The sequence below is a fragment of the Struthio camelus genome, chromosome 23, assembly GCF_040807025.1.
Source record: "Struthio camelus isolate bStrCam1 chromosome 23, bStrCam1.hap1, whole genome shotgun sequence".
NCBI lineage: Eukaryota > Metazoa > Chordata > Aves > Struthioniformes > Struthionidae > Struthio > Struthio camelus.
The window spans coordinates 6,436,457-6,455,289 of record NC_090964.1 but is presented as its reverse complement, the minus strand read 5'-3'; the positions used below and the strand labels follow the sequence as shown (position 1 = coordinate 6,455,289).

General features: G+C 62.3%; 1 protein-coding gene across 9 annotated transcripts; it reads left to right on the top strand.

The window, feature by feature from the left end:
* The first annotated feature begins 2,116 nt into the window (after positions 1–2,116).
* On the top strand, positions 2,117–16,162 carry SESN2 (sestrin 2). 9 transcript variants are annotated; one of them, XM_068917821.1, is made up of 10 exons: positions 2,117–2,595; positions 10,051–10,116; positions 10,612–10,809; positions 11,309–11,491; positions 11,752–11,961; positions 12,345–12,495; positions 12,696–12,811; positions 13,241–13,431; positions 14,208–14,352; positions 14,551–16,162. In XM_068917821.1, exons 3-10 carry the CDS (start codon positions 10,696–10,698, stop codon positions 14,635–14,637), a joined length of 1,197 nt encoding a protein of 398 aa, XP_068773922.1. In that variant the 5' UTR covers positions 2,117–2,595; positions 10,051–10,116; positions 10,612–10,695; the 3' UTR covers positions 14,638–16,162. The 9 variants fall into 9 exon arrangements, with proteins under 9 accessions (XP_068773922.1, XP_068773916.1, XP_068773913.1 ...); XM_068917815.1 differs by having other exon boundaries at positions 2,460–2,595; positions 10,536–10,809; XM_068917812.1 differs by lacking the exon at positions 2,117–2,595 and adding an exon at positions 3,255–3,989.
* Positions 16,163–18,833: the final 2,671 nt, after the last annotated feature.

Here is an 18,833-nt window from a genome sequence, read left to right as displayed (position 1 = left end):
TGGTGCTTAGCATTTATATGGCGCTTAATCTCTGCTGATCGCAGCGCAAACCTTGCTGTATCCTTGAAAGTGCCCAATTATCCTCATTTACAGCAGGTAGGAAGATAGATAAGAGAACTGCTTTGCCGAAGGCTAGGCTACAAGTCAGTGGGTAGAGCTGGAACCAGAGTGTAATTTCCTCAGTTCCTCAAGCCCTTGCTCTCCACCTTCGGTATTGTGTCTCGGAGGGGCCACTTTGTCTCTGCCCTGACAGAGCTGCAGGGAGAATTTCAAATGGGTTGTGGGCAATTTTTGCAATTCCCAGCCAGACCTTGAGTAAGAATTGATTGGCTCCTGCCTTTATCTGCTAGTGCACACTTCCTTCTCTCTGTGGTTTATTCAGTGGTCCTAAAGCAGCCTGCATGTTTGCAAAAGGGATTTTTTTTTTATTTTGGGTTGTGATTACTCTATTTCAAAGCTTTCGGAAAATATCCTCTGCTGGTTTTGACGGTAGCTGAATGCGCTTGAAAAGAATCTTATATACTGATCTCAGCTGCCTCCTCGTAATGACATCAGGGTTGAAAATTAGACTTCCAGTTTTTGGGCCCCATTCCACTAGTTTAGGTGAGCTGACACTCAGCTAGCCCTCGCCGTCTTCCAGCGTCAAGAGGCTGCAACTTCAGAAATGTTAACCTAGGTAGTTCGAGTTGGTTGGGTTTTCAGGACACAATGAAAATGTATTGCAAAGCAATTTTTGACCTCTACTAACCAAGAGGATTCAACTTTTTTTTTTTTTTTTTAAGTAATTACTTGAATAAATGTCTCCTTTCCAAAGCTGTAGGCCCCCTGGCAAGGATCTGGAACTTTAATAGGCGAATGAATAAACTGCTTTGCAGCCTAACAGCGTGTACCCGCAGCAGAAGTAAACTGCCTTAACCAGCTGGTAATTACAGAGAAACATGCTCCCTTCCATTCCTTTCCCTAATTGCTGGGGCTGTCTGGGAGCGCTGGCTCACATAGCATGCCCTGGAGGGCGACAGGTTTGTGCTGCATTGTCTTTAAAAAAAAAAAAACAAAACAAACACCTAAGGGTCTTAAAATCCTTTAAAGCTTCAGCAACTTATGTTTTGTAACTGATCCAGGAGAGGTGAGCGCAAGCCTCATTCTCGAGATGAGGAAAGAAGGGGCAGAAAGGTGAAGCGAAACAAGCTGTCTGAGAGACGAGGCTTCTTGCAAAGTCAGCGGAGAGGGCAGTGGGTGCTTCGGAGGCGGGCGATGCAGAGCACCGCAGAGAGCAAATGGGGCTTTAGGGGTGGGAATATTCAGCATTACCTACTACTCTCTCTTATCTGCTAGGAGGATAAAATTGGAATGGAAAATTAGACCAGCTCCTTTGGGTTGGTGCTTTCCCTCTTCCACAAGAGAGGTTTCCCACAAAGAAAGCTCGGCTACCCTTTGCCTCCTTCCAAAGGGAATCTCGAAAGGTCCGGGAGTCCAAAGGCGTTGGGGCTGTTACCCCAGTCCTTACCAGTGTACGACCACACAGTACTCAGTGCTCCCTCCTGAGGCGCATGGAAACGCTCTCTCCTGCAGGTTGCTAAAGCTCCAAAACAGCTTGGACCAGTACAAGCCACTGTTTCTGATGTGTTTACGCTCCTGAAGCTCTATCCCTCTATTTGCAGCGCAGGATCCTTAACAGAGAGAAGACCCGGGGGCAGGTGGAGCTGGGTATTTGCCGTTCGCCTTGGTTTCAGGTGGCGCTGCGACGCTTCCGACCGCGTTGCAGGGTTAGCTTCACCCTCTGCGGGTTCAAATGATGCAACCGCTGTCAGGCTCTGATGTCCTGCTGCGGAGGAATTTCCCTCTTCTCCACCCTGCAAACGGATTAGGCTTCCCTATCACATCCCACCAAGCCCGAATGCCTGTAGTTTTTCCGGCAGGAGGCTGTAACGGGGGGAGGCACAGAGTAACCAGCCTGTGCTGGCAAACCAGCTTGCCGCTCGTTTGATAGGAGCAAAGCGCATAGGAAAAGGAAATGCTTAAATAACTGTGTGTGACTTACCTACTGCAGATCCTCCCCCCCGGCTCCCTGCAGAGAGGAGAGTCCCCGTGCGGTCTCTGCTGCCTCCCTTTGTCCTTGGGGTTTTTTGCCTGGCTGGAAACACCAGGCCGGCGAAAGCCAAGCAAGGCAACGGCTGTCCCTGGATGACCTCACTATTTGCTAAAAGGTGACTTATCTTAAGCAATCTGTCTTGCCTTCCCGTTCAGCTTTCTTAACAGCACTCTGTTGAACTAAATCAACAGATTGTACAGTCAGCATCTAGCTAACTAGGGCGCTCGCAGTGCCTAAATAATTACAGAGCCGTTGTGTGTTCCCCATGCTTGGTGCTTCTGCAAACAGGGCGTTTGGCTTCGGCTCTCGAAGCCTCTAGAAAAGTTTGCCTCTGCTTTGTCGCCCTCCTCTCAACGAATGTTGTAACGATCCTCGTTGCGCAAGCTGTGCTGCTGTGTGGCGGGGAAACCCTCGTGAAGTAGCCAGCGCAGAGAAACCCTTATGCAGTCGGATTTCCCTGAAGAACGAGCGCTGCTGAATTCAAATTGCCGCAGAAGCAAAAGGTGAGACCTCAAGCGCTCTTTGGTGGGGCTTGTGGGACAGAAGGCCGAGCAGAGGGCTGCCAAGCAGGACCTGAGATGCTGCCGCTTGCTCTGGGACTGCCTGGTGCCACCGGTTTTGCTTCGGTAGCTCTACCCCCTGCTAGGCTGGGGGCCAGTTCCCTGCTTGGCACCAAACTGGTTCATCCTAGAGAGGCTCTCAAGTCACGAGGGCAGACGTGAAGCTCTCCTGGTGCCGGGGCTGGCGCGCGGTGCCCTCCCCACCCAAACCTCCCGGGAGGGCCGAGGCCGGCAGGACGCCGGTCCTGCGCGCGGAGGCGTTCCCTCCCGCCCGGCGTCGAGGCCAGTCGGTGAGACGGCGTGGGCAAAGTCTGCCCGGCTGCTGGGGCAGCAGGTTCGTGGCGCGGACGGGGGCTCCCGACAGAGCCGTGCACATCTGGAGCGCGCCTGTTTAGGAAAGACAAGGCAGCACCCTCTCGCCGCGGCTGTCTCCATGCCAGAGAAAGCTGCAGAGGGTTTTCTTGCAGGGAAATTTAACTAAATGCAAAGGCTCAGGGACTGCTTTGGGCTGTTTTTCACTTTTGTTTATTCACTGCAGAATAAACGTGCAGGGGTGTGGATAGAAGGGATTTGGAGTGGTCAACCCCATCCAGCACAGAGACCGCCCCTGAATCTCTGCACGTTTCAGCAGGCAGCTCCTTGCCTGCGCTGCCTCCTCCTACGTGGCAAAGCCCCAAGAAGCCTTGGGCAAGGTGCTGTCCGATGGGGATCTCTGCTCCTGTTGCCAGGCTGCTTTTCAAGAGCAACTTCCAGGGGCTGGGCGGAGGAATGAAGCCTCTGACATTTTTCCAGCAGTTGTTTCAGGCCTGATCCTACAGGCAGTCATGGCTGGACCTGGCGGTGGTTTGGACGGGGTTGGGGGGGCTCTGAGCAGCTCCTGGGATCACGTGCAAGGAGCTGGGTGCAGCGGGAAGCCGCCGGCCGTCCCCAGCGTGCCCCAGCTCGACAGCGCTCCGGGCCTCGCTCTGCCCCTCCTGGCGGACAGAGCAAGAAGGTTGCGGCGGCTGGAGATGCTCCTGTTGGCTGCAGCCCTGTGGTTGGGTTGCAAATCACCTGCAAATCACCGAAGAGGCCCAGGCAACGCGGAGCCGTGGGAGAGGAGCCCCTTTGCATCTCTTGCAGCACCACCACCACCGGGTGGAAGGGGGAGAGAGAAAACCCCCAGGGCCAGCGCCGAGCGCGGAGGGTACAAGCCCCTTGCAGCTAAGAGGTGGCAGCAGGTCATCTCCTTTTGCCAGGCTGCTGTCGAGAGAGGGGAGAAGCTGCTGACAGCCCGAGCCGGCTGGTACGTGGGAAGGAGCATTGCAAACAGGCCAGGAAAAGTGCTGAGGCTGCAGGTAACCGGCCGCGCGCCTCTAATCGGCCGGCGACGGCTCAGCCAGGGCTGCGGAGCAGATGGGGGATCGCGTGCCGCTCCTTATTGCCGAGCGAGCGCACTGCTCGTCCCTGCAGCCGCCCGACCTCGCTCGGCCCTTCCTTCCCCTCCGGAGGCTCTGGGCAGCAGGCTCTGGGGCGGCTCGGTCCTGGCGTAGCCCTCGATGTCTTCTGGGGGGATGTTTTTATCTTAAATATTTGGTACTGCCCGGGGGGGCGGAGGGGGCTGCTCAGCCGCGCATCCTGGGCCTTGCTGCGCTGCGGGGTGCAGCGGGTGCAAATCCCTGCCACGGGGGTCCGGCCGGGCTCGCTGCCGCGCTGTCCCACGATGCGGGTTCTCGCTAAGGGGGCTGCGTCCTGCCCCGCTGCCACGGAGCCGAGGGCCTCCGGGCGCTCGGCCCCCTGCTCGTTGCCGCCGCCGCGGTCTCGAAGGCTCGGCTGCTCGGCGAGCTGTCGCTCCGGGCGCAGGGCCGAGCCGGGCGCGCCAGCCGGCGGAGGCTTCGGCCCCCGATCTCCCACCCCGCACCGGGCGTGAATCCGGATCTGACCGTTCCCCCCAGGCTGATGATAAATATTTTGGGAGCAGAGGGTTGCTCCATCTCGGGGCTCCGCCCTGGAGCATCCTGAGCATCCTCGAGCTCTCTTTACCCCACGCAACGCCGCAGCTCCTGCGGGGTTTGCAGAGCAGGTTCCCCTCTTTTTGTAGCCATTTCTACCTGGGAGACGTGGACCGAAACGGCGTCTCCGGCAGGAGCGACTGCCCTCGTCCGGGCGCCGCGGGCTGGGCGAGCTCTGGCGCTTTCGCCGCGAGCCGCGCTGTGACGGAGGAGGTACAGGCTGCCTGATCCGCTCCCGAGCGCTAGGTTTTGGCCGAGTTGTCTTAAAACCGGTGGTTGGGTTGCATGCACCTTCCCCAAAGCCGGGTGCAGGGATCCGGGCTCGGCGCTGCACCGGTGCCGCGGGGAGCGTGGGGGCCCCGGGCAGCCTGGTCCTTGCTTCACCCGTCTCCCCTTCAAATCTGATGCAATTAAAAAAAGGGAGCTAAAAAGCTCCCGTTCCTCTCAAATAACACAAACGCGAACGTCCGGGCGCCGCTGGGAGCCCCAAACCCGCGCCAAGCCGCGCTCGTGAAACCCCACTAAAAATAGCCCTAGGTGCATGCAGGCCTGCAGGCGCCGGGAAGGGGGAAGGCGGTCAGAGGCGCGCGAAGCTCCCGGCGCCGAGCTGCCCAGCACCGCTGCGCCGAGGCGCAAGGACGCGTTCGCCTAATTGGCGGCCGCTCGGCACGGCAGCCGGAGGAGGCTGTTGCCAGGCGAAACCCGAGTTGTTTGTGCAGCGACTTGCGTGCGCTGGACTTTGCCGCGTGCGGGCTGTCAGGCAGCGCCAGATTGTTATCAGCGCTGCTGTCCGGGGCCTCTTTTTTCCTGTTTTTGTTTTCCTTTTCTTCCCTCCTCTCCCCTTCTTTTATTGCGATCGGCGTTCGCTATTGCAAGGGAGGGGAGCCGGCGCTGGAGCGGGGAGCGGGCGGGAGGGCACGGCTGCTCTTTTCGGGGGGAGGCTGCTGTTTTGCACCGCAGCTGAGGGTGGAACCGCTGGGTGCAAAGCCGGGGCGCGGGTCAGGGCCGGGGGTGCCAGCTCCCCCCTTTCTCGGGGCGGGGGACGCCGTTGGGCCCTGGGCAGAGCGGCCCTGGCCGCCCCGCACGGCCGGACTGGGGCAAACCGGTGCAAGCGGAAAGGCGGGACGCGCGGCGCGCTCCGCCCTCGGCACGCGCCGGGGGGCCGCGCGCCCCCACCACCCCGCGGACTACAACCCCCGGCAGCCCCCGCGCCGCCCCTCGCTATTGGCGGCCGGCCCCGCCGAGGCCCCGCCCCCAGAGACCCCATTGGCCGAGCGGCGCTCGGGGCGGGGCCAGATGGGTTAACACCCCCCCGGCCCCCCTGCGGTCGCGCTATGAAGGAGCCGCGGGTGTCGGGCCGCGCTGCTCTAGAACCGAGGAGCGTTCTAGAGCCCCGGGGCGGTTCTAGATCTCGCGGGCGGTTCTAGACCCCCCGGCCCGGCCCGGCGCTGCCATGCTGGTGGCGGGCTCACAGTGCGGCCCCCCGGGGCTGGTGGAGTACCGGGGCTGCGGGGCCCTGCGCGGCGGCGAGGTAAGAGGGTGCCTGCCCGCCCCGTCGGGGGGGGGGGGGTCGGGGCGCTTTGGGGGACCGAGACCCGGGACTCCGTCCTGTCCCTTTACCCGTGTGGGCTTTCGTGCTGTGAGCGGGGTGCTCCGGGGCTGTTTCACCCCACTCGTGAACTGAGTTGTGAGTTCTCAGCCCCCGCCGTCGGTGCGCGGCGCAAACCGCACGTCTCCGTGCTGACCCCGGCGGTGCGGCCCGCGACCGGGCGTCGGGGCCGGGTGAGAGCCTGGCCCGCTGTGCCCTCTGCTCCGGCACCTTTGCTCTTGGAGCCTGGAGAACTTCGCTGGAGTTTCCTGAAAAGTTCGGAGTCGCCCGCCGCGAGCGAGCGGCTCCGCGGACACCCGCGCTGCAGCTCGGCCGCGCCTGCCGGGAAGGTCAGTCCGGAGGACGGACGGGAGCTAGAACCCCCCCCGGGCAGCAGCAAAGGGTGGGAAATTACCCCGAACCGCAGCGCTGCCCGGAGCCGCTCAGCTTCCCGCCCGGGCACGACCTGAGCCTGCGAGAGCCGCTCTGGAGCAGGCTGCGGCGAGCGTTGCCGCCGGCCAGCGTGGCGGGGACGAGCCGGGGCGCCCGCTTGGGACGCTTCCACCGGCTGCCGAAGCCCCTCGCACCGAGAACCCGCTCTGGCCCCCAAGCGCGCTTACACCGGCTTCACGTTTTGGGACCCCGGCGGGTGACCCGTGCCGCTGGCTCCGCTCCGGCTCCGCGCCGGCTGGCTGCCAGGTTGGTTGTTTGGCCTCCCCTGATCGGGGATGAGTTTCCAACACCCTGACTAAGCGCTGGCACGCGCGCCCGGCACGCGCGCCCTCCCGCCCCGGCGACGGCTTTAACTCCTTCCCGCGCCGGCCGGGAACGTCCCGTCCCCGCGCGTCGCCCGCCGGGCTGCGTTGCGGCCGGCACGGGCAGAGCCCCGCTCCGTGCCTCGGTTTCCCCCCGCCGCGGGAGCGATGCCGAGGGTTAACCGCCCCCGGGGAGCCGTGGTGCCGGCGCTGAGCGATGGTTAAAACGCACCTGCGAAGGTCACCCTGGGCTGCCGCCGAAACGCAGCTCCCCTCGCCGCGCTCGGGGTTAAAGCGCCGCCTTTTGGGTCCGGCGGGCTGGTTTGTGTTTTTATTACGATTATTTTTTCCTCCTCTCGGGGAGGCTCCGCGAGGCTCAAGGAACCTCTCTCGCCCGCCCCCCGGTTTGTCAGACGTGAGGCAGGCGCTGGCGGAGAGGAGCCACCCGCGCAGCTCGAGCGGCGGCGCGAGCCGGTGCCCTTCCGCCGTGACTCACGCCGGCAGCGTCCGCAGGCCCCGGCGCGCCGCCTCCCCTGTCCGGCAGGTGCATCTCGCGGCTCCGAGGCCGGGAGCGCCGCGCTCGGGGCCGGAAGGGGTGAGAGCGCCGTTGGGGCTGGCAGGAGGGTGGCCCACGCTGCCGGGACCATCCCGCGCCCGGGAAGCGCTGGGGCTGGCGGCGGGATGAGGTCTTGGAGCGCGGGGGGGCTGGCGGGGTAGGGGGGGTCCGGCCGTCATGAAACCCCCCCCCCCCGGGGAGGTGTTTCCGCCCCCGGCCGGGCAGCGCAGCATCCTGCGGACCCGCAGCCGAGGAGCGAGCTGTGAGCGAAGCCGAGCGCCCGTTTTCCGCCGTCGAGAGCGCGCCGACGGCATCCTGCCTTCTCCCGGCCGGGATTAGCCGCTTGTTTGGGCTTCGGGGGGCTCTAGGGCAATGGGGGGGGGGGTCTGCTGCAACCCCTGCTCCAAAACCGGCCGCAGGAACGCTGCTGGAGCAGCAGCAGCGGGACGCGGCGGGGACGGTTTGAGGGCTGGATCCCGAAAGGCACGGCGGAGCGAGCGCAGCGCAGCCGGGCGGCGAAACCCCAGATCCTGCCGGCCGGGGGAAATCCGCAGCGTGCTTCGGGGATTTCTGCGGGGAGAGGGAAGAGGAGGGTGGCGCTTCCTCCGGTGTCGGGGCTCTGCGTGCGTCCTCCGCTCTGCCTCGCGTCTGGCCGCCGGCACCTGTGTCCGCAGCCCCTTAGGTGTTGCAGGGAAATGCTGCTGCTGGCTCCTCTGCGGGCGTTTTTGTCTGATGCCCTTTTTGCTCCCTGTTGTTGCTGCCCCGTCTTGCAGAGTCCTGATTGCAAGCGTGCTCTTTTCCCCTCTCCTGTATTTGGGGAGGAAGTGGAGCAACCCAGGTATTTCCCTCTTGCAGGGTTAGAGTGAGGAGCCGAGAGCAGCCGGCACCTGGGAGCCCTCTCCCCGGCTCCCCGTCCCGGAGCGGCCCTTTGCCGGCCTTGCCCTGCGCTTCACCGTCCCTTTCACCCAGGAGTTTGCAAAGCGGAGAGCGCTGCCGCCGCCGTGGCGTGCCCCAGCCTTGCCGTGAACCGCGCCGGCCCGGTGACGCCCTCGCGGGTGGCTCGGCACGATCGGACCGCTCGGGCGTCCGGTCCCGGCGCGGTCCAGCTTTGCCGGGTCCCTGCTCCGGCGCCGTTGGCCGCGCTCTGCTCCCGCTCGCCCCTCGCTGCGGCGGCCGGCTGGAAACGTGCCGACTCAGCGGCTCGGCCGGCCGGGCCGTTTGCTGCGTGCGTGCAAGAAGGGGGAAGAGGGAGAGCGCAGGATTGCTCCCGAAAGCGGCTGGCGGAGCAGGGCTCGGCTGCCTCCGGCCCTGCGCTCCTTCCCTCGCCCTATTCCCAGGCCTGGGAGCGTTTTAGCCCTTTTGCCCACCCAGTTTTCCCCCAGCCCCAAAGCAGCTTCTGAGCTTCGGATAGGTTTTTTTGTAAGGTTGGGGATTCTTTTAGGGTTTTTTTTTTTTTTTGAGCGTCTATTTGGAAGGAGAAAAGTTGGAGTGGAAACCTTAAGGTAGGAACGGTTTGATGTGGCTTCGGTTTTTTGCTCCGCGGTTTCCTCTCTGCGGGGCCCTTGGGCGAGTCCCATCGTCTGGGAGCCTGTTCCCCGAGCGCAGGATCTCGCGCCGGGATTAACGCCGCTCCCGGCAGCCCTCCGAGCGCCCTTCGGGGCAGAGCCGCTTCCCCGACGTGAGTGCGCGAGTTAGCGGGACGCCGCGGGGCGCCTCTGTCCGCAGGGGCTCGCTGCGCGGTTCCGGTCGGTGCCTGCCCGTCGCAGAGCTCCCGGGCGGACGAAAACATAGCGCCGAAGCCCCTGCTCTTCCCCCAGCGATGGGGGTGCTGGGTGGGCAGGATGCAGCCCGGCGCTGCGGGGGCGACGGGGTTAGGAGGAGCTGAGCTTTGCATCTGGAGTGCAGAGCTGGGCAGCAACATTGGCTCGTTTCTCTTTTAACTGAGTTCACGGATTTGGAGGGAAAGAAAAAAAAACCCCCGGGGTGGAGATGTGTATCAGCTGACGGCTGTGTTTGAACCCGGGGGGGTTTGCAGGAACAAGCCAGGGCGCTGGATTTAGGCTGCTAAACGAGACCCGAATTGCCCCGGGGTCCAGGCTGCGGGGGACCTGCCGTCGCCCTGGCTCTGGCGCCGCCGTTTCTTCTCCTTTCTCCCGGGGCGGGATCACAGCCGGAGCGGAGGGGGCCGCGCAACGCCACCGCCCCGTTTCATCAGGCGCCCAGCCTGACGCAACGCCCCGGGGCAGGTTGCTCCATCGGGCCGGGCCGGGAGGCGGGTGCCGGGCTGGGGCTGGGGCTCTGCGCGCCGCCGAGGTGGCCGGCCCGGTCCCCCCGCCGCCCGGCTGCCTGAGTCACCCTTTCCGCTCGTCCCCGCCTGCGAGGACGCGGCGGGACGTCTCGCCGCGGGGGGCTCCTGCGACTCTCCTCCCGCCCGCGGTGCCCAGGGTGGCAGCTGAGCGGGGTTTAAAACTGGTTGTTTTTTTTTTTTTCCCTTTCCTTCCTTCCTAGGACAGAGGAATCGAAATCCCCCGGCAGCTGGGGAGGGGTCCCAGCGCCTTCATCCCGGCGGAAGAGGTAAGAGCGGAGCGAGCGCGTTGGTGCTTGTGCGTCCCAGGGAGACACGTCCCCTCCGGGCTGGATGGGGCAGCTGTTTCTACCCTGTCCCCTCCCAGGCTGGAGGGGACAGAGGAGGTGGCTCTGCAGGGTGGGGGCAACTCTTAACTAATGGCCTTTCTGCCCCAATTTCCCCCCCCCACCACCCCATATGCTGGTACCTGCTGGGAGCGGGTGGGAGGTTTGGGGAGGGGGCTGTGCCAACAGTGGGCAGGGGATGCGAGGGGGGGGTCCATGCCAGCCGCTGGTCCTGGCTGCACAGCGGGGCTGAACCCTCCTTGCTTCCCGGCACCTGGACGCCTGGGCCCAGCCTGCCACCCTGCTCGGTGTAGCTTCCCCACCACCACGCCGTGTCTGATGGGGACGGGTGTTGACTCCAGGGAAGTTGTGGCGACTGCCGGCACGTGGGGCCACGATCCGCAGCTCTTCCCCGTGCGCCTCCCCATGTCCCGGCAGATCCTGCGCGAAGGCGTGGAGTCCAGCCGGCGGCAGCTCTTCATCGAGGCCTTCGTCTCGGCGGGCAGGGTGGACAACATCGCCATGGTCATGGGGCTGCACCCTCAGTATCTCAGCAGCTTCTGGAAGACCCAGTACCTCCTGTTGCGCATGGACGGGCCCCTGCCCTACCACAAGCGCCACTACATTGCCATCATGGTGAGAGCCGTGGGTCCGAGGTTGACCCTGCAGGGGCTGTCCCCTGGGCAGGGAGATGAGTGTGTCCCACCACTTCTACCATCACCTCAGCTGGGTTTTTGTCCAAAGATCAGCAGGGGTTTGGGCCTTCTCTCCAAAATGGGTACCCAGCTGTGACTTGTGTTTGCTGGGGCATGAAAGCTAAGCGCCCTTTAGGCAAAGTCCCAGTCCCACCATCTCCTGCTTCCCTGCCTGATGTGCCACAGGGAACAACGTGGGCATGTGGCCTGCTGTTGTGGCTGCGTTGGCCATTGGGGCTCTTTGGGTTGTCCCATGGCCCAGCACCCCCTTTGCCCCTTGTGGCAGGGGGCAAAGACCCAGGTTTGACTTTTCCTCCCTGGGGGAAACCCTTTAGTGGAGACTGGGGAAGGTGGCTCCCTGCCTTGGCTTCGCCGAGGGCTTGTAGCAAGGCTGGTCGCCTGCCCAGTGCTGTGGGCTGACTCAGCGCCTCTCCCCGCAGGCGGCAGCCCGGCACCAGTGCTCCTACCTGGTGGGTTTGCACATGGGGGAGTTTCTGCAGGTGGGGGGCAACCCTGCGTGGCTGCAGGGGCTGCACTGCGCCCCCCAAAAGCTGAGGAACCTCAACGAGATCAACAAGCTCCTGGCGCACCGGCCCTGGCTCATCACCAAGGAGCACATCGAGGTGAGGCTGGAGATGCTGCTGGGAATCCAAAAATCCCAAATCCCCTTCCTCAGTTTGGGGACTTGCCTCCATGGGTCACAACCCTTGGGTTGCCCCAGGGTTTAACCCTTTGGGGGCTGAGGGGGTCTCTGAGCTGGGGGCCAGGGCTATGCTGCTCCAGGTGGATGGGGAAGGAGTGATTTGTCCCCTGTGCCTGGGGGCACGGGGGGGTCCCCTCTCCTTCTCCGCAGAGCCAAACCCCGTGTGTGTCTGCCTTTCAGGCTCTCCTGAAGACGGGGGAGAACAGCTGGTCCCTGGCGGAGCTGGTGCAGGCCCTGGTGCTCCTCACCCACTACCACTCGCTCGCCTCCTTCGTCTTTGGCTGCGGCATCAACCCCGAGGCAGAGCAGGACGGGGGGCCCAGCTGCCAGCCCCCCTCGCCCCACAGCGACAGCAGCCCTGCCTCTGATGACGGCATGGGGGGCTCTGGGGTAAGGGGGGGCTTTGCTTTGCAGGGAGAGTGGGGTGGGAAGGGAGGGCATGGCAGGGTGCAATACGGTGCCTCCCCCCGGGAAATGCCCCAAGACCTTTCGTTGGGATGTAGCAGATGCTCTCAGGACGCACAGGCTGTGCGGTAGCATCTTCCCCGGAGCCAGCAGCACGGGGCTGCCCCCTCTTCCCAGCCCCCAGGGTGCTGGAGCAGCTGGAATCTGGGCAGGACGAACCTGGGGGCAAATTCTTCTTGGAGCAGCCCTGGGACTGCTCCAAGTGAAAGCAGAGCTGTCGGGCAGCCCAGGAGCCAGCCCAGTGCTCGTGAGCCCTCTACAGCCTCGCTGTGCCGTGGACGGTGTTGATTTTGCTCTCTGCCTGCCAGGGTAAAGATGCCATGCGGGAGGTGGAGATGCTGATGGAGAGGATGAAACTGCTGCAAGAAAGCCAGCTGGAGGAAGAGGGGGTCACGCAGGAGGAGATGGCGACACGCTTTGAGCTGGAGAAGACGGAGAGCTTGCTGGTTGCTCCCTCAGGTGAGGACGCACAGGGATGCAGCAGGCTGGGAGGGTCCACGAGGGCCTGGGACTGATGGGAGGGGAGAGATGGAGCCAGCACTGAGCAGGATTGGGCCCCCCAGCTGTGGGGCTAGCTCTGCCCCCCAACCTCTGGCTGGGAACATCTGGGGCAGCCCCATGGCGCATTTGCTCACGGCCACCGCGCTGGTGTCCCACAGATATTGCGGATCACTCCCTGCAGTCCAACGTCCTGTGCTTCGTGGAGGACCCCGAGTTCGGCTACAAGGACTTCACACGCCGGGGCGAGCAGGCACCCCCCACTTTCCGCGCGCAGGTGGGTGCCCTTGGGCCCCGAGCCAGCTGGAGAGCAGGTGACAGGGCTGGGTGGCAAGTGCTGTGTGTCACAGCTGGTACTACTGTCCCCCTCTGTCCCACACTGGGGCTCAGCAGCGACTGGGCCACCCAGGCTGGGGTACAGCAGGGCTGCTCCCGCTGTGGTAGCGCTGCACGGACAACGCTGGTGTGGAGGGTGCCGGGCTGGTGCCGAGCTGCAGCCTTCACCCAAGCGGTGCTTGGGCCAAGGTGCCTCTGTGTGGTTCAGATGGATGTGAATTGTCAAGGGGATCTTGGCAACGCAGGGAAGGGAAACATCAGGCCAGAGAGGGGCAGGACATGAGATCTGCAGGCACTCGGGTCCCCTGGCTCTCAAGGGACGCTGTGTTTTCCCTGTAGAGCCTCCATCCCAACATCCTTTCTCTGGCAGGATTACACCTGGGAAGATCACGGCTACTCACTAATCAACCGCCTCTACCCTGATGTGGGACAGCTCCTGGATGAGAAGTTCCAGGTGGTCTACAACCTGACGTACAACACCATCGCCATGCACTGCGGTGTAGACACCTCCATGCTCCGGAGGGCCATCTGGAACTACGTCCACTGCGTCTTTGGGATCCGGTAGGTCCCAAGTGCCCTTGAGCTGTGCCAGGAGCCTGCGCGCTCTGTGCTGGGCAATGCCCGTGAGCGGCTCCTGCCTAGCAAGCCCAGGAGCCTCTCCGTCCTGCAGGTTCCTGTTTTGGGTCTAGGGGCAGCAGCCAAGCCTGCCCACACCACGTTCCTTCCCTGGTGGCCTCCCATGGCAGCCGTTTCCCCAAAGAGGCCACCTCTAGGCCCTGTACTTGGGGGACAGGGTGCTTGGAGAGGCCCTTTAGGATGAAGGCAGATTGACTGTGTTTGCCCGGGGGATAAAATTAGGACCCTTAAAGGAGAGGGAAGCGTGTTGGAGGCTCTATCCTTTCTAGTAAGCATGAGCCTCAGGCCAGCAGGGGTAGGGTATGTGGTGCTTGGCGAGGGTGTCAGAGGAAGGATGTTTGTGGGTACTATCGACCTGCTCTCACCTGTCTGTGGGTCTGGCCAAAGAACTGTGGTCAGGGAAGGCCCAGCCAACCTAATCCTCACCTCCAGAGAAAGTCAGAGCAGACACCAGTCTCGATGAGGCTGTTGCTGTTGATAAGACTAAAAGAACAACACTGCTGGAGGCCAAAAGATGGGACACAACATAGATCTGGTGGAGCACAGCGTGCGAGCAAGCATGCTTTGCAAGCCACCTAGCTGGTAATGCCGTGCTCTTCCCCTAGGAACGACCTTGTGTGAAAGGGTTGTAGTGAATACTAACGCAGAGACCCGCTGGCAGTGGTTGTGCTTGGAGTAACGTGCCCTCCTCTCTCCCCCAGCTATGACGACTATGATTACGGGGAGGTCAACCAGCTCTTGGAGCGCAGCTTGAAAATCTACATCAAGACAGTGGCCTGCTACCCGGAGAAGACAACCAAACGGATGTACACGCAGTTCTGGAGGCACTTCAAGCACTCGGAGAAGGTGCTGCCCCTTCCCCTCGTCCTGGGAGCGTGAGGCTGGGCCGGGGGAGCCGGTGCGGGCAGGGACGTGGCCTCTCCTCCCTGCCCTGGCGTTTCCCACGCCCTGGGGTGACGAGGCGCCGAGCGTGGCCCGTGCCCCCTCTGCTCAGCTCATCCCCCCCCTCCACCGTGTCCTGACCCTGCTCTCCTTGTGTCACAGGTGCACATCAACCTGCTCCTGCTGGAGGCTCGGATGCAGGCGGCTCTGCTCTATGCCCTGCGAGCCGTCACCCGCTACATGACTTGACAGGTCTTTGCTCCCTCCTTCTCCTCCTGCCCCAGGTTGTGGGGGGCAGGCGAGGGGGGAGCTGGCACCATAAAGACTCTGCTGGAATATTGTCTCCTGCCTTAAGGGGCCTGGAGCTGTGGAAGGAAAAGGGGGAACTTCTCCTCCCCCTGCCCCTTATCCCAGGAGAGGGGAAGCGCCCAGCCGTGCCCGGTGCACCCCGCCGGGCGGCTCCAGCCCCTTGCTGCTCCGGGGCTTGGCAGAGGTGGGGATGCTCGCCTGCTCCGTGCCTTTCTCATGGTGACCCGGAACGATGCTGAACTGGGGTGTCTGCTCCCGGTCCGGGACCCCGCTGGGCTCGTGCAATGGCGTTACCCCTCGGAGCCGTGTCCTGGGGGCGAGGCTGCAGGGGACTGTCCTCATACCAAAGATCTCGGGAGGGAATCGCCGGCTTCCCCAGGCCGGGGTTTGCCCTCCTGCCCCACTCCTCGGGGGGTTCTCGCACTCATCGCTCTGGGCGACTTGCCGTCTCGCCCGCCTCCAGAGGCAGACGGCAATGCTCTGCCCCACGTCCCCGAGCCGCCAGCGCTGGAAGGACCAGGCCATCCCGCCCGGGCAGCCCCCGTGCCGAGGGGTCGGAGCCGGGAGCCCCCTGCGCTGTGGGTGCCCTTGCCCGAGGGTGCACCTTCTGCACCGGCTGCGTCCCCCCAGCCCCTGAGCACCTGGATTGGGGCTGGAAGAGGGGTTGAGCTGCAGGCACCATCCTGCCTGGCTGAGCCCCCTGCAATTCGGGACTCATAAAGTGCCTCTTAAAGTCCCGGGGCAGAAGCGGGGTGGAGGGGGAGCAGCACCTGGGCTGCTTTCCACCTTCTTCCCCTCCTTCTCGCAGCCAGGGGCAGGTTTCTCGCGGGCTCGGTCCCTCGGAGCCCGGCAGGGAGAGGAGGGGAGCTGCCGCTCGGGGTGCCTCGGCTCACCCTTCATCCGTCGATCCGCATGACGATGTGGAAGGGCCAAGAAGCCTCGGATACATGTGTTTTCCCTCTTGCTCTCCTCCCTCCCCTTGCTGCTGGGGCAAAGCCGGAGCCGTGCTCCCTCCCCATGTCCTGCACTTCAGTTCCCCCCTGCGCTCTCCCCGGGTGAAACCCCTGGCAGAAAACCTTCCTCTGCTGGGTTTGCCCCTGGGAAAGGGGCTGGTTTTGGGTACGGAGCTGACCAGGCCCGTACCCTGCTGGGAGGGTGATGTGCTGCTGCAGGGGAAGGATGCGGAGCGGCTGTAGCTTTACCCTGACGTGCCAGAGCGTTTCGTGCCGGCGCGGGTCGCCGGGGGAATGCCAGTTGGGGAGAGCCCCGGCTCTCCCTGGAGCGCGAGTCCGTGGACCCGCCAGCGTCGCCCCGTTGCTGCATGACTGTGGGTTTGTCTCTGCTGAATTGTAGCTCCAGCTAAGTTATTTCTGTTTTTTGGGCTGTATTTACTCCTGACTGGGCATGGAAATGCCCCTGTGACTTTGCTACAGCTCCTGCTTGAAAAATAAAAATGGTTCTTTTTTTTCTTTTTTTTATTCTCCCCCCCCCCCCCCCCCAAGCCTCTGCATGATGCTCCTTATCACCCGGCTGCAGCTCTTGCCCTGGCAGCGACGCAGGGGGCTGCGAGGGGGAACGGCATGATGCAGCTGTGTTTAGCGGCGCATTTCCCCTTTCCGAGCTGCAGGTTTTGTGCAGCCCCGCGGCTCAGGGGATGCCCGCGGCCCCGGGGAGGGGGTTGGCGCAGCCCTGGGTGGGGGGCGCATGTCTGCCCAGCAGCTCCTTGGGGCGCTGAGCGCGGCACTTGTCACCCGCTGGCAGCACCCCTGGCAGCCGCAGATAAGAGCCCTGAGGAAGGGCCGCGCCGGCCCCAGCTCTCTGCTCTGGCCCCGTCCTGGCAGAGCGCAACACGTCCCCGCGCCAGGTGGCTGGAGGCAGCAGCACCCTGGCGCTGGGGGCGGCAGCGCTGGCTGCCCCGACAGGGCTAGCGGGGAGCAGGGGGGATATAGAGCAGAGCCTCTGTTTGCGCCATGCAGCAGGTTGGAGCATTGGGGAAACTGAGGCACGCAGGACCGGTGCTCTGAGGATGGGCAGAGTGTGGAGCTGGGGGTGGAGGTGCTAATTTTAGCTGATGTGTCTCAGCTGGCATGTTCCTGCCAGGCCCAAGGGCGTCGCGGGGCGGGAAGTGAGTCAGCAGAGGGGAAACTGAGGCAGCGCCAGGCATGCGCTCCCGCGCCGAGCCCGAGGGTTCAGGGAGGTGAAGCATCGCCCCGACGCACGCCCCCGCCGGGCTGCCGGGATTAAACCTCAGCACCCGAAGGGTTGGAGGGGGTTATCCCCCAAATCTGCAGGAAACAGCAACCGCAAGGCAGGAAACGGGTGTTTGTAAGTGACTATCGCACGGTTTTAGGGAGAGCGCGCTGAGATTTCAATGCTGATGGGTTTTCCAGCCGGTGCCCAGAGGGGTTTGGCCGGTGGCTGGGGTTCGGCCGGGTCCCCCGGCAGCGAATGCTGCAAAGAAGCAACGATTTGGCTCGTCTGTTGGCTCTTCAAAGACCAGAGAAAATCCCCTCTTTTGGGGAACTAAAACACTTCAGCACATCACCAGCAATCACTAGAAGAAGGTCAAGTCAACACTGAGATTGTGATTGAGGAGGGATTTTTTTTTTTTCCCTGCCGCCTTTTGGCTCTCTTTGAGGCATCTGAAATATTTCGCTCGAGTGGAAGAAATCCGCCGGCTAAAGGCATCGTTTCAGATGGCAAAAAAAGTCACGCTGGGAGGTGCCGCGGCTTTGAACAATTCCTTCTTTGCTCCCGTTTCACCCCAGCAAGCCTGGCAAAATCCAGCCGGGTGCTTGGGGTCCGGCGGGTCGGAGGGGGCTGCGGCCGGCAGCCTGGGAAGACCCCGGTGCGGAGGACGTGGAGACTCAGGCTGAGAGAGGATGTGTTTTTACCTGTTAATCCATGTGCATATATAGGTACACGCACAGTGATGTTCCCCCCGGGGCCGGTTCGAGGCTCGGTTCCCGCGGCTAGGAGGGGACCGTACCTTTTATTTTTATTATTTTCTACTATTTCTTCCATTATCCAGCAGGGAGGATAGAGGAGATGAATCTGAACTCAAATTTAGGCACCTCCCTGCCAGTGTGCGCGGACATAATGTTTTCAAGCCAAAGCAGGAGAGAAAAGGATGCTCCTGGCAGCCCTAAAAGGTGAGGAAATAAAGCGGCCGCCCATGGGACGGCTGCTCCCCCTTCCCCGGAGGGAGCTCAGGGCTTCTCCGGGCAGCCCCGAAGCACCAGCTCCACCACGAGCCTCGCTCGGGAGAGCTACGAAGCAGGAAGACTCTTGAAACTGGTATTTTTTATTCCTCTTTTTTTTTTTGTTTGTTTGTTTTCTCCCCTCTACGGTCTTGCAGAGCTTGGTCTTAGCAGCAAGCCCTGCTTTGAGCTCTGGGTTTTTCTCCCCAGTTGCCCCAGCGTGGATTTAAAATAAACCCATGAAGGATTTTTACCGGGCTCCACTGGAAACCAGTATTTCCCATGCCCGTTTCGACCCCAAAGGATGCTGAGAGCAGCAAGGCAGCCAGGAAGGACCAGTCACCTTCTTCATCCTCCCCCGGTTTTCTGCCACGGCATCAAATAACTCAGGGGTGAGCCAGCTCCATGGGACTCCTTTAACTCATTGCCTGGGTCATGGTATCAATTTGACCCACTTCCTTTTTTTTCAGGTGTTCACAATTATAAACTAATAAATTCCTTACCCTGCATTTAGCTGAGGCCTACAATTTGTAGGCATATGTATAATTTATTGGCAGCTTTCATTGTCTGTCTCTCAGGGCAGGAGGCACGTTAATCATCTCCCTACCTGTAGCTGATAGTTACGATTCAAGCGTAGTGCAAAAAATTGCATGCAATTGCCCTCAATTTAAAAAACATATGTTAATGGCGTTTAAAAGGCAGCAATGCAATGGGAAAATAGTAATAATCGCGGAGGAGCTCTGCTGAATGAAGGCTTTAAGGCTGACGGGAGCCCGAAGGGCTTTGCCACGCGCGCGTTACCGGCAGCGAGCGCCGCTGTCGAGCTGGGAGCGCGCAGCGGCTTCGCGCCGGCCCTGGCCCGGCAGCGCCTCGCTCCGCCGGCCGCACTCGGCGGCTAAATTCAGGCTGGAAAAAAAAAAAAAAAAGGCAGAAAAT

Excerpts from the sequence above, each read along its gene's own strand:
- SESN2 (XM_068917812.1), top strand. The coding sequence starts at position 3,477 with ATGGCTGGACCTGGCGGTGGTTTGGACGGGGTTGGGGGGGCTCTGAGC. Across the intron at positions 10,117-10,611 it reads CCTTCATCCCGGCGGAAGAG|ATCCTGCGCGAAGGCGTGGA; the intron begins GTAAGAGCGGAG and ends ATGTCCCGGCAG. Across the intron at positions 11,492-11,751 it reads TCACCAAGGAGCACATCGAG|GCTCTCCTGAAGACGGGGGA; the intron begins GTGAGGCTGGAG and ends TCTGCCTTTCAG.